We start from the raw sequence: 22,295 nt of genomic DNA, 5'->3' as shown, positions 1-22,295 counted from the left end.
ATTGGTGCATCTTTAATGGATCCCAACAAGTTCTTGTTACTAGTACTTGAGAGGTTTGAACTTGCTGATGCTTTTAACAAGACCATATCTACAAAAGACCAGGTATGCCACAGAAACTGATACGTGAATTAATTGCAAAGGAAATATTATTGTTAACAATTTTAATCACTTTTAAGATGTTTATTCTTTATGTATATCAGCAAAAATCACATACGTATTACATGCATATATATTTACCTATACACATATATATCCTTTCTTACTCTATAACAATTAGAATGTATAGATTAACAAAAAGGAGAAGAAAAATCATGTGAAACACGGCCTCCTAGAAATTATCACTTTTAAAGTTTTGGTATCTTGTTTGTTTTGTTTAAAGAAAAATTGGATCATTTTATGTGTGCTATTTTGTAATTTGCTTATTGAAATATTGTGATAGCATTATTGTGATAACAATATTTTTTGCTTGTCGCTAAATGAAAATACAACTATATCATCTTTTTTTTACATAATCATTTTTAATGACTGTATAATATTACATTATGTCAATGCATTGTTCTTTCATCCCTATTGCTGAAGAGGTTTTTCTAGTGTTTTTGGTGTTACAAACATCTCTATACCTCAAGGTTTAAACACTTGCCTAGTTGTTTGGTTAAGATAAATTATTAGAAGTGGATTTGCTAGAGAAAACAGTGTGCTTTTTCTTAACACTCAATACATATTTGTCAACTTACTTTCAAAAAAGTTACTCCCGTTTAAGCTCTCTCTAGCAGTATATACATCTGTAATGGCACTGGGTTTTGTTTTTGTTTTTGGGTTTTTTTTGCCTTTCTAGATTGTGTGTTTATTGAGGTATGTATTTTAGATGATCTGAATTATTTTTTAACACTGAGATGCACATAATTTGGCACTCACCAAAAGCAAGCTGCCAAAATGGAATGCTTTAATAAGAGTGAGTCATTTGTCACCAAAGAAACTTACTAAACAGGCTGAAAATGTGAGCTTCCTTTGAAAATGAAAAACAGTAACAATAACAACCCAAGAAAAAGAAAATCTGTGTCTGGCGAATAAATATGAATTTCAAAAATGATACCACATTAATCAATGTCACCCCAATAAATTTAATTTTAAAAAATGATACCACAAAACAGCATACTTAAATTACATATAAATAAAGTTAGAATTGGTGAAATAGTAATTGCTCTCTTTTTAACAATAATACCATTACCTTTGTTCGCCAAGAGGTCAAATTGAGTATAATAAGTAGGTACTTATATAGCAAACAAGAAATAAATTTCCACTATTTTTATTGATGAAATTACAAAATATAATAATAATAGTCTAGTGTTTTTGTAATACAAGTCTATTAAAAGAATGAATTGTTTTTATTATAATATGTTGCTTAATTGAAGCTCTACATTAGTGTTCCCTGTGAAAATCATTCCTAGTTACTGGGGCCATACAGAAAAAGGGCTGTTGGCTGGATTTTGTCCGCTGGCTATAGATTGCTGATCATTGGGTTAGTTAGATGCTTGAGAGAAGACCAGCAAAGCATTGTCCTTAAAAGAGGATGGCACTGGTATTTTTAATTTTTGTTGATCTGATAGATGAAAGATGGTGTTTATTTTCACTTGTAGTTCTTTAATTATCAGTGAAGTTGACCATGTTTTCATGATTATTGGCCTTTATTCCCCACTTTTTGGTAGTGAATTATTTGTTCTTGTCCTTCACCTTTTTCTGTTTTTGTAAAAGTTCCCTATTTAGTAAGGATATTAATTCTTCATTTATTATATTTGTTAACATTTTTTCACAGTTTATAATTTGTCTCGTGGAATTTTGTTATATCTTCATTGTTTTAATATTTAAACCTGTTTATAAGGTAATTCTTGACTACTTTGAGTCTACGAATCACATGATTTTATTCTTTCAAATTAACAGCCACTTGCAAAGGGCTGAAGAATAGGATACGAAATATAAAGCTAATTTTTAGTCATGTTTTATACTTAGTGAAAATGAATATCTAATTTACTATAGTGCTTAAATAAGAGATGTGTTAGGGAAAGATATTCTCATTGTAATTGTTGCTTTGAAGCCACTATCTCACCAACCCAGGTAAGAAGGAAGCCAGTACTTAAGGAAAACTTAAAGATTAGAATTAAATTTGTTGACTTCAGGCTATGTGGGGAATAAAGATAATGAAAACAATAATATTTAATAGTTTTTATTGAGTTCTTATTACCTGCCAGGTATTGTGACCCTTGTTGAATTTGATGTCAAAAAGGCAATTATTCACCTCATAATTCTCTGTTGCTGTGGTCTGAAAGAAAATACTGGACTAGATGGACCATGGTTCTGATCCAGAAGTGTATGTTTTGTGGAAGTTTTTGGTTCTTATGCAACTAATTTATTGTTTCTCAATTCTATAGGATTTGATTAAACAATATAATACATTAATAGAAGAAATGCTTCAATTCCTCATCTATGTTGTGGGTAAGATTAAAACATGTTTTGAAATAGAACATGTTACTTTTTAGAAAGAACATTAATAAGAGCTATAATTTATCATTTTACTCCAAAGATAGCATAAAATATTAGCTAGATATCAATGTGACTAATATGATCAATATGTTTAGAAACCTACCTTTAAAAAAGTGTAGCTATTAATATTCCATCTTTATTTTTCAATATTTAATTTGTAATTGGACTTGTTTATAGATGTCTGGAATATAATTATCATAGTTAGAAATATAGATGAAAAATAGCTATACATTGAGTGCTAAAAATTTCAATGTAACACAGGTCTAAGTAAAATACACTTTCATTGTGTCATTCTGTTAAATTAGTTTGTGCAAATATTGGCCATACTTTTACTTTTGTATGTTCTGTGTTATAGTCTTTGTTGATTTTACCAGCCAAGTAAAAGTCTGTGACTTCTCATTTTGGCTCTTATTTCTTACTTTACTGCAGCAGACTCTGCTTTGTATTAATAGTTCCTAGTGAGGGTTCTAGCCACTAGCTAAACTAGTGAACATGGGTTCACTTGTTGGCCAGAGAGCTAGCCGCAGACGAAGTGCTTGTCTCAGCAGGAAGTGTGGTAAGCCTTTATTGCTAAGTGAGATGTAAATCTTTTAAGCACTAACTCTTCCTATCCAAAAAATTCTGTAGTAAACTGATGAAAAAAACAGACAAATTGAAAATGTGTTAAAGATTTTTAAGTTAATGATATACTTTATTGAATTATAAAACTTTGAGGGGAATTTTTCTATTTGTTCTTAGAATGCTATATGAAGAATTTCTAATACTGTACTATAGTTTTGCTGTTTGATGTTTTTATTATTGCCTTTATGATTTTGCTTTTATTGTGTTTACATTTATTGGGTTTTCTCTTCCATGTGATTTAATTTTTAGTTAATACTTGCTATATTCCTAAATTCATTCATTTATAGAGTCAACATTTTAAATATATATAAAACCTCTGATTTTATTATGCAGTGGAGAAAACATTAAAAAATGGAAAAAGATTCAGATTAGGAATCAGAAGATCTAATATTGGCCTTACTATTAACTATCTAGAGCATGCCAATTATGTTCTTCGGGTCTCAAATTCCTGATTTGTAAAATGTGAAGGTAATCTACATGATCTCTAAGGGTCCTGAAACTAAACTTCTAGGGGATACTGTTTTTGGTGGAAAAAATTGGAAGATTACAAAGTGCTTTACAAAAGTAAAGAGGAATGAGTCTGGTGGAAATGAATTCATTTAACAAAAAGATGTTCTTTGGCTAATTTGTAGAATTCATCGAATTTAAAGCAAAGGATTGCTGTCTGTAATAACCCTCTCATAGGTATCATAGGACTTTGTACACATGTATTGAAAATCAGTGGTGACATAAGGCCAGATTTTGAGCCTTCTTGTGGCAATGGAAATTAGATGCTGTTAACACCAATGAAGTTCCCATAGTTAAATTTAGCTATTTTCTCTCTCCATTTGGCAGTTTATTGAGGTGAAAAATGGAAACTTGATCATGTGGGCATTTTAACAACACCAGTCATTACTGATACATATTACTGTTTGTCATCTAACCCATAAAGACATCTTTAAGCATTTTGTTTTTCAGTTTTCACTTTGTTCTTTCTTAAATAACAAGTAAAGACAAAATTGAGGAAGATCTTGAAAGAAAAGCTATTGTTCAGTGATGGCCACTGCTCATTCAATGCCATCTGCCTTGTTTTCTGGATTAGAAACACATGCTAATTTAATTGAGGGTCCTTATTTATAATGTGTGAGTATGTGTATGTATACTTATGTGTGTGTGTGTTTAAGAAAGTTAAGAAAAGGCCTGTGTTCTTGAGCTCTCTTCATTTTTCTTCCTCCGTCTTTCAGCAAATAGACTTTTGTTGTTCAGATTCAGGAACGTGTCCACGTAATTTTTGGCCCCTCTCTCATAGACTTACTGCAGTGTTCTGTGTATATATGCTCCTGGTGGCACGAGATTTAAATAGAAAGCAGTTAATTGTTTTACTTTTTCTTTTCACTGTTTGTATTAGGAGAGCGTTATGTACCTGGAGTGGGAAATGTGACCAAAGAAGAGGTCACAATGAGAGAAATCATTCACTTGCTTTGTATTGAACCCATGCCACACAGTGCCATTGCCAAAAATTTACCCGAGAATGTAAGACCAGTTTTATTTTTTACTCCATTCACCTTAGATGGGATCGTTTTTTTTTTTTTTTTCTTTTTCTTAACTGGAAGCTACTTCAAAGTTTTAACAAATTTTGCAGATGTAAAACTGACACCATTCATTATTTAGTGGTGTAAACTTTAAGTCTGGGGTTTTGGGCATTAGGAAAACATTTTAGAAGCATTCTGGCTACTTAGGAGATATTTTAGAGCAAGAAACTCCTTAAATTTTCGTTTACTTTATAGTAACATTTCTCCAGAGGCAAAGGAGGCTCTCTGAAATACTGAGATTAGTTGGGTGGTGTGTTAGTTGGAGTCTTCTTAGAAGCAGGTATCAAGATAAAACATTTAAGGTTTTCTTAGAAACAATGCCTGGGAGATAAAGTGGTGAGGAAGCGGGGAAAGGCTGAGAGAGCCCTCGTGCTGTGATGCATGTCTGACTCTAGGTGAAGGAAAGAGAGAAGGAAGGTTAGATAGATGACCTTCTATCTAAGATATCTATCTAGATAGATGACCATCTATCTAGATAGATGACCATCTGTTAGCTGGCTAGGCTAATCAAGGCTTGATGTCTTCCCATGTCTCCGAGTGGGTCTACATTACTATCTCTGTTCCTTCTAACTGGGGGTCTGCTGGGTGTATTTTTATGGCTGCCATGGGTGATATTTATGTTTTTGTGTATGCTGATATTTAAGTAATAGTCCTAAAAATTATGAGTCTCACATTATTTCCCCTGAGGTTTAACTATGAATTAGAACAATGATTCTTAAAAGAGAATTAGACTTATCTGTACTATTAGGGCTTTCCACAGAAGTAGAACAGAAATAAGCTTTGAATATTGGTCATTTTCCCCAAAAATTATTTGTATCTTTTTCCAGTTTGTTTTTTAAAATTATTTTCCAGCCACAGTTGACATACAATATTGTTAATTTCAGGTATACAACATAGTGATTAAACATTTGTGTACCTTACAAAGTGATCACCTAGATAAGTCGAGTTCCAGTTTCATTGTTAACTCATTCTTAAACTAACCGTTTGGCATATCACTTTCATAATTTTTGTATGTCCATTCACCAATTTTATAATTACTAATACACTTTAAAATCAATTTATTTACATATTCCTTAGCAGCTTTCTTAGCCATAACAACAGTAAAATAGTAGGTTTGATGTTCTGGATTACTTTTTTTCCAAATACATATTAAAATAAGTGAATAACTATTCAGAATTTTAAAAATACATAGCTGTGTGCCATTAAAGTAATTTCACAAACCGCTGGTGATATACATACCATACTTTGCAAAAAAAAAAAAAATGCTTTAGGGTATACTCTAACTTTTTACTGCTTACCCAAAGTACACTTTTTTCAAAAAGGAATCTAACGTTCTTAATTTTTGCGTGACTCTAGGAATCCATTATCTTCGTTTAGTATCTTGACTAGGTCCTTATCCCGATTTTAAATGACTTCATTAAAAAAAAAATCCTTGTTCAAAGAAAAGTTCTGGTCAGGCAGGAAAAAAACACACAATTGTTATATAATTGTGGAAGCTGGAGTGTATTTGGACAACTACATACGGTATGTGTTTTGCTGTAGATTCCATTTATTTTGTTACCTTGGATTTAGGGATTAGGACATGATGGGCATGTGCTTAAATGATGTGGGTGATGAATATACTATGGAAATATACTATACTTTCTTTGAACTATCAATAATGTGTGTATGTGGTGTGTGTGTGTGTATGTACACATGCACATGAGGGCAAACTGAGATAGAATTTCTTCCTTAAGCAGTTTATAAATAGGTCTTACCTCTGTCAAGAAATTGCTCTCTCCAAACGAAGGTAATTGGTTTTAGACCTAATTTTTTATATTGGAAATTGATCTTTTTAAAATTATATACGTAGTACTTCAATGTTGTTGAAAATGTATTCCAATTCACAGTAAGAGAAAAAAAAGTCATTACATGAAAGTAAAAATGAAAAATATTGTTTCAACAGGAAAATAATGAAACTGGCTTAGAGAATGTCATAAACAAAGTGGCCACATTTAAGTAAGTACTTAATGTTTGTACTTATTCTGAGAGGTAGATGATCTTTGTTCTTGTACTTTGGATACTTTGTAGAGGCGCTGAAGTTCTTGCCAGAACTCCCAAGAACAGATTAGAAGGAGAATGCGGGATACACAGTAGGCGCTTAGTACTTGATTGTTGAGTATTTTGGGCAGGTGAATGAGAAGTATCCTTTTGTGATATTAGGTGACTTAGATAGTAAGTAACAAAGAAACCTTTCCAATAGTCTCTATCCCATCAACTAATCTATGACTTCATGTATTCTATAAATTTTCATTTTGTATGCTAATTTTAGACTTTAGTGGGTTTAAAACAATATTTTACAATTGTTTGATTATTTGTGATATATAAAATGGAAATAAGATTTTAAGGATTAATTCTTGAAATTTAAAAAATTGATACTGGCAGTGACTTTTCACTTGTTATAGTATTATAGTTATAGATAAATTACTAGTTTTAAACAACTAAAAATACAAGGTAGCTTTTTAAATGCTCTAATAATGTTCAGTGAAATATTTCACTTAAGAATTAGATAGAAACCAAAAACTGTATAAATGTGCAGAGCAAATATGGTGTGCTCCTTTTGGTCTTGATGCTTTTCCTTATAGTGCTATACAGAGGATTCAACACTATATTTTCATCTACAATTTGCTGAGGACATGATGTCGCACTACCATTTTAGATTTGATCTTAGATCATACAGTGTGCTTTAGTTGAGCAGGCAATCTTTAGTCTTCAGGGGCTAAAAAAGAAGCCTTAGAATCATCAAAATGGCAGCGTGAAGTGAGCCTCTGTAAAGCTCCCCTGGAATTTACAACTAATCGAACAACAGTAACTCCACAAAGGACTCCCTGCACAGCAGACAGGCAAGACGAAGAGGCCCACTACTGAATTCACCTAAAGGTGGGCGATCGCGCAAGCTGGGGAGGAGGGAAGGGAGAACTGCGGAGACCTGGCTCAGTGCTCCGAGTTCGCTGCATCCCGGAACTACCGCAGCTGCGGGAGAGGGAAGAACTCGGACTGCTAGGGCTCCACTTAATGGCCCACAGGGCTGAGGGGGCAGCATATAACACGGCTGAACCCAACATTCATGGCAGAGACCTCGGAGAAAAGACTGAGGGAAGAAGGCGGAAAATGGTGGTTTGGGCCCTCACTGCCGAGCAGAGATTGGAAGCCTTGGGCACTGAGACTAGCCACCCCCTCCCTACCCTCCCAGAGCTCGCCCTGCCCCCACCTGCTTGGTGCTAGAAGCGGAACAGTGGCGGTGTCACATCAAAGGAACAGAATATTTACTGTTCTGAGAACTGTTGACCACAGAAACAGATTCGCAGCCCAGCTGGTTCCAGCAAAGGGGAGGGAGCTGTGGAAGCAGGACCGGCTGTGTTGGTGGTCGCCGCCATTGCTCTGGGCCACCTCTCACAACTCACCCCTCCCCTGGTCCCACCTATCTGGACGGATCCCTGCAGGAGTAAACAGAACAGCTGAAACATACGGGCTCTGAATCTGGTGCAGGAAGAGCTTTGGAACTTCAAAAGCTCTCCGCATACCCACACGGACACTGTGCCCTGTGACCCAGGCGAACTATTAACAGAGGAGAAGCCCGTCTCCCAGGGAATCCCCCCATTGTGTGAGAAGCTGCAATAGTGCAGAGAAAACAGCCCTACCGTGTGAGAGAGAAAATAAAGGCTGCAGTCGGAGAGAAAATAAAACATTCTACCAACAGGTACTGGAAAACAAAAGAAAGACCTCTTCCTATAAACCTGTTGCAGAAGCTACTCCTGTAGATGTCTAGGAAGAGAAATAATAAATCAGTAATTGCCATGAGTAACCAAAGTAACAAGACAGCTCAGAAAGAAAGTGAAAAGTCTCCAGAAAAGGAACTTAAAGATATGGAAATATGTGACTTAAATGACAGAATTCAAGATTGCAGTTCTGAAAAAACTCAACGAGATGCAAGAAAACACAGAAAGGCAGTTTAATGAACTCAGAAACACAATCAAAGAACAACATGAGCATTTTACGAACGAGATTGAAATTTTAAAACAGAACCAAATAAAATTTCTGGAGATTAAAAACTCAATAGAAGAAATTAAGAATGAAATAACCAGCTTAGGTAGTAGAGTTGACCAGATGGAGGAAAGAATCAGTGACATCGAAGATAGAAACCTGGAAATTACACAGATGGAAGAAGAAAGAGACTTGAGACTTAAACGAAATGAAAGAACTTGACAAGAACTTTCTGATTCCATCAGAAAGAGCAATATAAGAATAATGGGCATACCAGAAGGAGAAGAAAGAGAGAAGGGAACAGAGAATATATTCAAACAAATTGTTGATGAGAACTTCCCAAACTTCTGGACAGAACTGGATCCTCGAATCCAAGAAGCAAATAGAACACCTAATTGCCTCAATCCCAACAGGCCTTCTTCAGGGCATATTGTATTCAAGCTGTCTAAAATCAACGACAAAGGAAGAATCCTCAAGGCAGCCAGGGAAAAGAAGACGGTAACCTACAAAGGAAAGCCCATTAGATTATCATCAGATTTTTCAGCAGAAACTCTACAAGCCAGGAGGGAGTGGAACCAAATATTCAAACTATTGAAAGAGAGAAATCATGAGCCAAGAATAATATATCCAGCAAAGATATCCTTTAGATATGAAGGAGGACTGAAGACCTTTCCACACATACAGAAGCTGAGGGAATTTTCTAATACACGACCTGGACTACAAGAAATACTAAAGGAGGCTATTCAACCACCATCGACAGGAACAATTTGTGGCAACCAAAACATAAAAAGGGGGAGAGTACAGGCCTGAACCAGAATATGGGAATGGAGAAAGTAAGTGTGCTGAAGAAAATGGAATACTCTAAATATCAAACTTTCTTTTACATACACTTAAGGGTAACCACTCAAAAAAAATCCAGAACTGAAATGTATACTGTAATAAAAGAAGAAACAGAGGGAAACATCGTAGAATACCACCACACAGAAATAATAGACAACAACAAAAAGGCAAAGAAACAGTGGAGACACAGCCTTACCAGAAAACTAAAGATTGAATGACAGGAAATCCTCGCATATCAATAATCACCCTAAATGTAAATGGACTGAACTCACCAATAAAAAGGCACAGAGTAGCAGATTGGATCAAAAAACTAAACTGAACCATATGCTGTCTCCAAGAGAAACATCTCAGCTACAAGGACAAGCATAGACTCAAAGTGAAAGGGTGGAAATTGACACTCCAAGTAAATGGTACCCAGAGAAAATCAGGTGCAGCCATAATGATATCAGATGAAACAGACTTCAGGGTGAAAAAGATAACGAGACAAAGATGGACATTTTATAATGGTAAAGGGGACTATACAAGAAGAAGACATAGCAGTCATCAATATTTATGCCCCCAATCAGGGAGCATCGAAATATACCAAGAAACTATTAACAGAACTAAAGGGAGAAATTGACCAAAACACAATTATACTAGGGGACTTAAATACATCATTGACAGTTAGGATAGATCATACAAACAGAAAATATATGACGAAATAGCAGCCCGAAGTGACACATTAGATGAAATGGACATAATTGACATATATAGCACACTTCATCCTAAAACATCAGACTATACATTCTTTTCTAGTGTACATGGAACATTCTCAAGGATAGACCACATATTGGGACATAAAATCAGCCTCAGCAAATTTAAGAAGATTGAAATCATACCAAGCATATTCTCTGATCACAAGGCTTTGAAATTGGATATCAACTGCAAAAAGAAAGCAGGAAAAAACACAAATACATGGAGATTAAACAACATACTTTTAAAGAACAGCTGGGTCAAAGAAGAAATTAGAGGAGAGATCAAAAGATACATAGAAACAAATGACAATGAAAATACATCCTACCAACATTTTTGGGATGCAGCAAAAGCAGTTTTAAGAGGGAAATTTGTATCATTACAGGCCTATCTCAAGAAACAAGAAAAATCCCAAATAAATAACCTCATGTTACACCTTAAAGAACTAGAAAAAGAAGAACAAGTGAAACCCAAGGTCAGCAGAATAAAGGAAATAAAAATCAGAGCAGAACTAAATGAAATAGAGAACAAAAAGACACTAGAAAAAATGTGACAAAGAGCTGGTTATTTGAAAAGATTAACAAAATTGACAAACCCTTGGGTAGACTCACTAAGATAAAAAGAGAGAAGACGCTCATTAACAAAATCAGAAATGAAAACGGGGATGTTATCACGGACACCACAGAAATACAAAGGATCATCCAAAAATACTATGAAGGACTATATGCCACCAAATTCAATAACCTAGAAGAAATGGACAAGTTCTTAGAAACATATAGCCTTCCAAGGCTGAACCATAAAGAACTGGAAAATCTAAACAGACCGATCACCAGTAACAAAATTAAATCAGTCATCCAAAACCGTCCCAAAAGTAAAATTCTGGGACCAGATGGCTTCACTAGTGAATTCTACCAAACCCTCAAAGAGGATCTAGTACCTATCCTGCTCAAACACTTCCAAAAAATTGAAGAAGAGACAGTACTCCTTAACTAATTTTATGAGACCAACATTATTACCCTGATAACCAAAACCTGGTAAGGACAACACAAAAAAAGAAAACTACAGACCAATATCTTTGATGAATACAGATACAAAAATCCTAAACAAAATTCTAGCAAATCGAATACAACAATGCATTAAAAAGATTATTCATCACGACCAAGTGGGATTCATCCCCGGGGCACAAGGATGGTTCAACATCCGCAAATCCATCAATGTGATACATCCCATAAACAAAACAAAGGACAAAAATCACATGATTATATCAATAGATGGAGAAAAACCCTTTGGGAAGAGCAACATCCATTTATGATTAAAACACTTAATAAAATAGGTATAGAAGAAAAATACCTTAACATAATAAAGGCCATATATGACAAGCCCTCAGCTAATCTCATAATTAATGGTGAAAAACTGAAGGCCTTTGTTCTACGTTCAGGAACATGACAGGGCTGTCCCCTATCACCTCTGCTTTTGAACATAGTGTTGGAAATCCTTGCCAGAACAATCAGGCAAGAGGAAGAAATAAAAGGCATCGGAATTGGGAATGAAGAAGTTAAATTATCACTCTTTGCAGATGACATGATGCTATATATAGAAAACCCTAAAGACTCCCCAGAAAGTTATTAGAAACAATCAACAAACAGTAAAGTTGCTGGCTACAAAATCAACGTACAAAAGTCCATTGCATTCCTATATACTAGCAATGAAATCTCAAAAAAAGTAATACAAAAAACAATTCCTTTTGCAATTGTAGCAAAAAGAATAAAATACCTAGGAATAAACTTAACCAAGGATGTAAAGGATCTATATACTGAAAACTATAAGACATTTTTGAAAGAAATTGAAGGAGACACAAAGAAATGGAAAGACATTCCGTGCTCATGGATTGGAAGAATCAACATAGTTAAAGTGGCCATATTGCCCAAAGCATCATACAGACTTAATGCAATCCCCATCAAAATCGCAATGGCATTTTTCAAAAAAATAGAAAAAATCATCAGATTTGTTTGGAACCACAAAAGACCCCGAATAGCCAAAGCCACCTTAAGAAAAAACAATACTGGCGGTATCACACTCCCTGACTTTAGCTTGTACTACAGGGCTATAGTAATCAAAACGGCATGGTATCAGCAGAAAAACAGACACATAGACTAATGGAATAGAATTGAGAACCCAGAAATAAAACCACATAAATATGGACAGATAATTAATTGGATAGCCACGTGCAAAAGAATAAAACTGGATTGCCATCTGTCACCATGTACCAAAATTAATTCAAAATGGATCAAAGACTTAAGCATAAGACCTGACACAATAAACTGCACAGAGTAAAACATAGGTACTAAACTTATGGACCTTGGGTTCAAAGAGCATTTTATGAATTTGACTCCATAGACAATGGAAGTAAAGGCTAAAATAAACGAATGGGACCATATGAAACTTAAAAGCTTCTGCACAGCAAAAGAAACCATCGACAAAATAAAGAGGCAACCAACTGAATGGGAGAAGGTTTTCGCAAACAGTGCCTCCAATAAGGGGCTAATACCCAAAATATACAAGTAACTCATGTAACTCAACAAGAAAAAAACAAACAACCCAATTGAAAAATGGGCAGAGGACCTGAAGAGACATTTCTCCAAAGAGGATATACAAATGGCAAATAGACATATGAAAAAAATGCTCAACATCACTAATCATCAGAGAAATGCAAATAAAAACCACGATGAGATATCACCTCACCCCAGTCAGAATGGCTATCATCAACAAGACAAATAGTAACAAGTGTTGGAGAGGCTGTGGAGAAAAAGGAACCCTCATATAGTGTTGGTGGGAATGCAGACTGGTGCAGCCGTTATGGAAGGCAGTGTGGAGGTTCCTTAATAAATTACGAATAGAATTACCATATGACCCAGCAATCCCTCTCCTGGGTATCTACCCAAAAAATCTGAAAACATTTATACATAAAGACATGCATGCTCCAATGTTCATTGCAGCTTTGTTTATTATGGCCAGGACATGGAAACAACCAAAATGTCCTTCAGTAGATGAATGGATAAAGAAGTTGAGGTATATATACACAATGGAATACTATTCGGCGGTAAGAAAAGATGATATAGGAACGTTTGTGACAACATGGATGGATCTTGAGAGTACAATACTAAGCTAAATAAGTCAGACAGAAAAAGCAGAGAATTATATGATTTCACTGATATGTGGTATATAAACCAAAAACCACAAAGAACAAGACAAACAAATGAGAAACAAAAACTCATAGACACAGACAATAGTTTAGTGGTTACCAGAGAGTAAGGGGGGTGGGGGGTGGGAGATGAGGGTAAGGGGGATCAAATATATGGTGATGGAAGGAGAACTGACTCTGGGTGGTGAACACACAATGGGATTTATAGATGATGTAATACAGAATTGTACACCTGAAATCTATGTAACTTTACTAACAATTGTCACCCCAATAAATTAAAAAAAAAAAAAGCCTTAGAGATTTAAGAAGGGAATGGGATCAGTTCTATATAACATAAAATAAACTTCCTCAGGTTTGTTTGAATTTCATAATTATGAAGCACAGCTTAGCTGTTATCAGGACATTGAGCTTACAATGTTGGTTTTTAGTTTTACTATTGGAATGAAATTTGTCGTTTCAGTTTAAGCAAGTCGAATGAGATACAACTGTTTTCTTCCTCTAGATTTTGACTTTAATTTTTGGGTTCTCATTGTGTCTGTATTCTAGCCTTCAAGAACACTGCAGTTTATGTCTGCATTTTCTTTTTATTTAGGAAACCAGGTGTATCAGGCCATGGAGTTTATGAACTGAAAGATGAATCATTGAAAGACTTCAATATGTACTTTTATCATTACTCCAAAACACAGCATAGCAAGGTAGGAAAAGATATCCGCTTCAGAAAATAAACCTAAAATGCTTATGCTTTCTAGCTCCATAGAAAAATTCCTGGTTTTCATTAATAGAGGCCATTATCTAACTCGAGAAATTAAAATTGAATCAATAATGTTACCTAGTGTATAGGCAATATTCAGATTTTCCCAATTATACCAAAATAGGCAGTAGGTAAATATTGTTGACAGAGAATGTGGACTAAATTCTTGAGGAGGAATGTTACCCATCTATTTTGCAGTAGCCTTACCTAGGACTAGGACAGCCATTTTGTTTCTGGAACAAGATAGCATTTTGAATATACACTTCGGTATATACAATATTTTGGTAGGTTGGTGGATCTTTCTAGTCAAAGCATTTCATTTATTTCATGCTTGCCAGGTAGCATATTTAAAGATAGATTTTTTTTTTTTAAATAGGCTGAACATATGCAGAAGAAAAGGAGAAAACAAGAAAACAAAGATGAAGGTAAAAAGTGAGATTCTGAATTGACTGATTATGACCATTTTCTATGGTTTTGTTGTCAGCCAAGCATATAGTGTTTTGTTTACTGAGAGTGGACAACTAGCGGAAGTGCAAAGAACCCTTTGTTTCTTGTTCACATATTAAGATATGGCATACATCAGTGGTGACAGAATTTTAAATTTATAGCAAATGGAGTTTATTTTGGGTGATTGATAGTGACTTATATTTCTCTTGACACTGATGTTTTCAGTGCTTTAAAGGTAACAAAAATCATGTGTCATTTTTGCACATATGATTTTGACATTTGCAATTTAGCAGGTAGAATAACTGAGATAAAAGGGTACCTATTTGTCTCTTCTTCCATCCATCTCCCACCTACTTATAGCATTACCACCACCACCACCTCCTGAATTCTGCCCTGCTTTCAGCAAAGTGGTTAACCTTCTAAATTGTGATATCATGATGTACATTCTCAGGACGATATTTGAGTGGGCATTAGACACAGATTCTAACTTGTGGACTGAAGGGATGCTACAGATGGTATGTATACCTGAAATATTTTCTCTACTTCATAGAGTTCATGGAGGTTTGAAGAAGTTCCCTCATCTAACTTTAGTCAGAACCACATCTAGAGTATGTTCGCATGTTTTTAGTATCCTAATTTTTGAGAATCATTTATATTTTAAAAATGAAGAAAAAAGGCCTGCTGCTCCTAATAATAAATTGGCATGCCACTATTTCATCATAATTTTTTATATTGTTTATTTCACTTTTATTAAGAGGAGACAGTATAGTAAAGAATTTAGGGGCGGCCCGGTGGCTCAGGTGTTTGGAGCTCCGTGCTCCTAATTCCGAAGGCTGCCAGTTCAATTCCCCCATGGGCCAGTGGGCTCTCAACCACAAGGTTGCCGGTTCAACTCCTTGAATCCCACAGGGGTTGGTGGGCTGTGCCCCCTGCAGCTAAGATTGAACCCGGCACCTTGAGCTGAGCTGCCCCCCACCCAATGGCTCAGTGGGTTGGAGCCCAGGCTCTCAACCACAAGGTTGCCAGTTCGATTCCTCGAGTCCCGCAAGGGATAGTGGGCAGCGCCCCCTGCAACTAAGATTGAACATGGCACCTTGAACTGAGCTACCACTGAGCTCCTGGATGGCTCAGTTGCTTGGAGCGCGTCCTCTCAACCACAAGGTTGCTGGTTCAACTCCCACATGGGATAGTGAGCTGCGCCTTCTGCAACTAACAACGGCAACTGGACCTGGAGCTGAGCTGCGCCCTCCACAACTAAGACTGAAAGGACAACAACTTGAAGCTGAGTGGCACACTCCACAACTAAGATTGAAAGAACAACAACTTGACTCGGAAAAAAGTCCTGGAAGTACACACTGTTCCCCAATAAAGTCCTGTTCTCTTTCCCCAATTAAAAAAAATAATCTTAAAAAAAAAGAAAAAGAATTGAAGACAGATCTAGGCTTGAGTCTTGAATTACCCCACTTGCTACTTCAAAGGACAGAATAATTTCCCCATTGGTAAAATAAGTATAAGTGTAATTATTTCATACAGTTGTTATGAGAATTAACTCATTAAGTGGACATACTGTTATAAATTACTTAATAATGTCACCTTTGGTAGCTGTAACTGGATATTTATTTAGCACCTGCCTACCTAAATTTTCTTTTTCCCTTGTTGGTCTGGAGACTCTAAATGCTGTTATACTATATGTGTATCTCAATTTTTATTGTAACAGTGGTAAATACATGCAGTAAAAACTTTCAAACCACACAGATACATTTGAAATCAAAAGTTAAAATTTTTCTCCCTGCCTCCCTGTGCTCTCTACCTAGGAGATAGCATGTTAAAGGTTTGTATCTGCTGCAGATCTTTCCACATTAGTGCACATAGGCTTACCTCATTTTTAATAGCTGCATATTCTGTTGTATGGATATCTAGGAGATGTAGTCTCCTAATCATAGAAATTTAGGTTGTTTTTAGGTCTTTGTATAGCAAACACTAAAATGAACATCCTTATACAAATATCTTTGCACAATTAAGAGAGTGTATCATACTGATTCCTAGTACTGGGTCTATACTTTTACATTTTTGATAAACATTTTCAAATTGGCCTCCAGAAATGTTACACTGATTTACCTTTCCATCACCAGTATCGTGAACCTGCTTCCTGAGACCTTTGTCAGTTCTGTGTTTTTATGAAACGCTAAACTTTTTGCCATTCTAATAGGTGAAAAATAGGATTATCTTGTTTGAAGTCACATTTCTTTAATTTTAAGTGAAGTTGAACATTTTTCATATGTATATTTATCACTTCTCTTTCTGTAAACTGCTTGTACATAACCTTTGCCCATTTTTAACCTATTTTTTTTATACCTTCATTTAAAATGTATTTACCTGAAGATACACAGTTTTAAAGATCTCTAATTTTTTTCCTTTAGGCATTTCATATTCTGGCATTGGGCTTATTAGAAGAAAAGCACCAGTTACAAAAAGCTCCTGAAGAAGAAGTGACATTTGACTTTTACCATAAGGCTTCACGTATGTTTTAGTCTGAGTGGATGATGTGTTTGTTTTGTACTGTCTTTAACCTGGAGGAACAGGATAAGTTTAAATTTTTATTAAATGCTACCTGAGTAAAACACTTTTTTCAAAGCACATTCAGGGACATTAATTATAAGACCAAGAGAAGAGAATCATTTCATTTTCTATATTTACACACTGTGTTTTTTAGGTCCTTAAAGACATCATAAACCTGTTCAGTTTATGGGTATAACAGCTCCTCCAACTTCCGTATGTTTGGAATTTTGGTTTTTATTTAAGTGTTTTTACTCGACAGTGAGCCATGTGGAGGAAAGGCAAGACAATCAATAAGAGTAGCTTTCACTTAGCAGCCCCAGTGGAAAATGTACAAGAGAGACAAAGTAATGCAAATTTTTCAAGTTGTTTAATTTAGTACTTAGTACTTCATGTAATTGCAGATTCTTCCATTGAAAATGTAATTAAATTGATTGCAGACTCTGGTTATCAATGTGAATAACATTAAATATAAATTATAATTTATACATAAGTATGAAGATATTTATGAGATGCAATTTTTGTGTTTCAATGAAGGATTAGGAAGTTCTACAATAAATGCTCAGAATATACAAATGCTTTTGGAAAAACTCAAAGGAATTCCTCAGTTAGAAGGCCAAAAGGATATGATAACATGGATACTCCAGGTAAACCTGAAAAATAAACTGATCATGTCTTGGTTTAATTATTTAAGAATCCTCTCTTTGCCTTTAAAATTAAACCACTATATTCTTCAATTATAAAGTCATTTACTACTGATTTTTGTGATGACTCCTATGTTGTCGTGTTAGTAATTCTATTTTCCCTATGTTTTAGTATTTTTTTTAAAAATAAAATATTCATTTGTATCATTATTCAGTCAATATATATTGAATGTGGACTGTGTACTGTGCTCATTTCTAGACTTTGAATAAGACAGATAATGTATTTGCTATCATGAAGCATACATATTATTTGTGATAAACAGATAATAAACAAAATACCAGGATGATTCGTAGATGTGTAGGGGGTAACTTTAGATCAGTAATCAGAAAGGCCACTTAGGAGGTGACATTGGAGCCTAATGACATGAAGCCACCATTATAAGAGTCTGCAAGAGTACTCTAGAAAGAGGGAACAGCAAAGCAAAAGCTCTAAGGTGGCCAGAAAGAAGGCCACTGTGACTGGTGCACAATAGAGGAGGGAGAGAAAGGTAGGCAGCAAGGTCAGAGGGGCAGCCAGGAGCCAGATCATATAGGACCTTACAGGTCAGGGTAAAGTGGTGGATTTTATTTTTGAGTACAGTGGGAAGCTATTGAAGGATTTTAAGTGACATTATCTGGCCTATATTTTTCTGCTGTGAGGTAAATGGATTATAGGGGACAAGAGTAAAATCATGGAAACCATTGAAAGACTATTGCAACAATCCTGGTGAGAAGTGAGCATTACCTAGGCTAAGGATGCAGGTGGTGAGAAGCTGGATTGATTCAGGTATAATTTGATGGTAGAATCTGTGGAACAAGTTGATAGATTTGATGGAAAGGGATGAGGGATCTTAAGGAGTCAACAAGCTCCTGGATTTGGAGCTTGAACTATTGGGTGGATGGCAGTGCCTTTGACGAGTGAACAAGGGGTAGGGAGAGAAGACAGGAATGTTACTTTAATGGAAAATCCTGAACATGTAAACATGAAGCCAAGTTTATGGAGTTTTCCCCTCACTGTATTAAAATATTCTGATGTTATCAGCTAGATATTATTTTGGTAATTAGAATATAGAGTGGTTATTTTCCACATTCATATCAATCAGAGATCTTTGTACTGATTTTGTACTTCAAGTCAGCCCTTTTTATTACTTAGAGACATTCCTTAAGCAAGCTTAATGTAATTAGATATGTAGCTATAAGATGATATTATTATTAAGATTTCTCGAAGTATGTTTCATGAATATTTAGTATTTGTGTTAAATTTATCAAGTAATCATTTAAAAACATAAAACTATAACCAGAGAAGAAATAAAGTAGTTAACTATTCTACCTTTATTAAGAAAGTGTATTGAACTGTCATTTAGTCCAACATTTATATCGTACAGACATGGTGTTGTAAATTGAAGATCTATTCCTCAAAATTTATTTTCCATTTGAATAACAAAATTCATTGTCAAAATATACAAAAAAGCAAAAAAACCACACACAAATATACAAAAAAGCACAAGTATTTGTTCTTATAAACATTAGGTATTTTATCCAAATACTTAATATAAAGTTGTCTTGTAAGTTCCTTGTGGGAGGTTTTTCCATATGAGACTGAGGCTCCTTCAAAATTTCAATAAGTTTATGGATATGCCATCATATTGCTGAAACCTTGATGTTTGTTAAAAAAGATGATGTGGTTGTTCTGTAAACATATCCCAAGATAAATGATTGAGTGAAATGGTAGGAAACAGTGTATACTCATGTAGTAGGATTGCTTTTTATGAGGATATATTTGAATATAGAGAATTAACATTTTTTATTTCCCTAACAAAAGCAGAGGTATGGTCACACCTGCAGACTGTATCAGTTGATTTTCCTACCAGCAACCTCCTCCTTTGCTGGATAGCTGATCGACTAGGGGAGGTGTTTGTTACAGTCAGGAGTCACTTCATGCGTGCACGTGTTGTGTGTGTTTGTGTATGTGTGTGTAAATAGTTTAAGTCAGACATTTGGAGACGTGATGACAAAATCAGATTAGTGAATTTTTCTGTTCCTGGTCAATCTAACCAAATCTTTTAACATTTCATTTGTTTTTCAGATGTTTGACACAGTGAAGCGATTAAGAGAAAAATCTTGTTTAATTGTAGCAACTACATCAGGATCAGAATCTATTAAGAATGACGAGGTAATAACATAATAATGGTGACATTCATCTCTGTCTTTGAACTTTGCTGGTATGAGAGAGCTGCTGCTTTTTGTTAGAAGGAACCTGTTTATTGTAAAGTATGTGAGATGTCTATCTTCTTTTGCTTATCATGTTTCTGTACTGTAGGGGTTAGTGTTACTTGACATGTAGTTATCCAATACACATGTATTTTACAAAAATCAGGAAATTGATATGCAGTGGAGCTCTGTTGGAAATACCGTATTAATTTAAAAAATACTTTAATATCTGAAATTAGGATATGTCTTACAGATGGCTCTTTATAATTTAATCAGCAGCATTCTTAGTGGGACATAAGATAATGGTACGTCTTAGATTCAGTGAAATATGGTAATATTTAGGTTATGATTTTCATTAATATAATGAATCAGGTTTTGATGACTTTAACCTTAAAATTATTAGACTATTATTAGACTTGTGGTTATTAACTATCCTTCCTAAAAGGAATACACCAGTCTTAAGTTAGAATAAACAATAAAAATATACCAATGCATCTCAGTAATATTGTTAAAATTCTCAATCTTAGCAATGCATCTAGGAGTAACTGTTAGACATCATCAAGTCAACCTAAATTGATTAAATGACAATGATTAAATGACTGACAGTTTTAAAATTTTTGTTTCATTTAATTTTTTTTCTTAATGTCCTAGCATTGAGTATAAAAGACAGTTTATTAGATATTTAAGGTACTTGGCCTTTATGTTAATTATTGAAATAACCAAAGGAGCAATTCATTGTATGATGCAATGGAGCCTGTATACTAATTTTGAGGCATCAGATTGAATCTTGGCTTAGGGAGTGGTGTAATCAATGTTAGACTCTCACTCCAGGAAATTTTGCCTCACTGAACAGTATATGTAAATTATAACAATGGCTGTTACCTAATTTTTGTGGTTTCTTAATACCCAGATTACTCATGATAAAGAAAAAGCAGAACGAAAAAGAAAAGCTGAAGCTGCTAGGCTGCATCGCCAGAAGATCATGGCTCAGATGTCTGCCTTACAGAAAAACTTCATTGAAACTCACAAACTCATGTATGACAGTACATCAGAAATGTCTGGGAAAGAAGACTCCATTATGGAGGAGGAGAGGTAAAACAAAGCAAAACTAAACATCAGCAACTAATTTTTTTGGAGGAAAAATTACATACTCATTTTAAATAATGTTTTTTCAAAATATATTTTATAGTGAGAGAAATTACATTATGTATTTTTAAGGTAGGAAGGGGACAGTAAAGGCTCTCAGGTACTTACTGAATATAATTTTACATTGATCAACAGTTCAAGTGCACAATACAGTTTGTTGGAATCTTTTATGCACAAAAAGATATGAAAATGGGAACAGAAAAAACAGAAATGAGCTCCTGTTATATACATGAGCATTTTTAGGTATACATTTATATATCAGTTCATATATTCCATGTTATTTTTATGATTTCTGATAAAAATGATGGCAGTTACAATAAATTGAAAAAATAACCCTTCAGAAAAAGGTGGTTTATATTAGTTTTTCTTTTTTTCTTAGAGAGTTAAGACAGCACATATATTGTCATGGATAGCACACTGGAATTGGAATCAGTAAATCTTGTTTTCTGAGTCCTGACTGTAGTATCCTCTTAGGGAAATCCGTTAGCCTCTGAGAGCCACGGTTTGTGAGCTGTTATATAGATACAGTGAGAAAAGGGAGGAGTCAAAATAATGATACTTTGAAAAGCATTCCAGTTTAAAATATTGAAAATACTTTCTATACTTTTCTTTTTTCCTATGCTTATTTTTAAAAACAAGCTGTCACTGCTCTTTAAAGCAATGTGTGTTATGGATACTTTTGGGAAATTGTCTCTTGCATTAACAGTAGAAACATACACCATATAATATGTCTGTAATCCTAAAGCTGAGTATACTAACAAAAACTGCAAGGAATAAAGACTACGTATTTTAAAGATTAAAAAAAAAAGATATGAAGGTAAGCTATCCTTGGCTGACTATAGTAATAAAACTAGAAATTAATACAAAACTTTAAACAATAAGCAGCAAGTCCCAACCCTCTAATACGTATCAACAATGTACTATTTAGAAAGTAATGAAAAAGAGACTACTGTATATTTATCCAAACCAGAAGA

General features: G+C 34.7%; 1 protein-coding gene across 2 annotated transcripts in view; it reads left to right on the top strand.

Moving 5' to 3' along the window:
• UBR1 (ubiquitin protein ligase E3 component n-recognin 1) overlaps nt 1-22,295 on the top strand; it is a 111,157-nt gene that overhangs the window by 52,033 nt on the left and 36,829 nt on the right. For both annotated transcript variants that reach the window (XM_081049242.1, XM_081049241.1), the window contains exons 19-29: nt 1-102; nt 2,427-2,490; nt 4,547-4,671; nt 6,676-6,728; nt 14,120-14,222; nt 14,655-14,703; nt 15,086-15,240; nt 17,146-17,245; nt 17,819-17,928; nt 20,051-20,137; nt 21,086-21,267. In XM_081049242.1, the coding sequence (XP_080905368.1) occupies nt 1-102; nt 2,427-2,490; nt 4,547-4,671; nt 6,676-6,728; nt 14,120-14,222; nt 14,655-14,703; nt 15,086-15,240; nt 17,146-17,245; nt 17,819-17,928; nt 20,051-20,137; nt 21,086-21,267 (1,130 nt within the window). The remainder of the gene's footprint in view (nt 103-2,426; nt 2,491-4,546; nt 4,672-6,675; nt 6,729-14,119; nt 14,223-14,654; nt 14,704-15,085; nt 15,241-17,145; nt 17,246-17,818; nt 17,929-20,050; nt 20,138-21,085; nt 21,268-22,295) is intronic.

The sequence above is a fragment of the Rhinolophus hipposideros genome, assembly GCF_964194185.1.
Source record: "Rhinolophus hipposideros genome assembly, chromosome: 5".
NCBI lineage: Eukaryota > Metazoa > Chordata > Mammalia > Chiroptera > Rhinolophidae > Rhinolophus > Rhinolophus hipposideros.
This window is presented reverse-complemented; position numbering and strand designations above follow the sequence as displayed.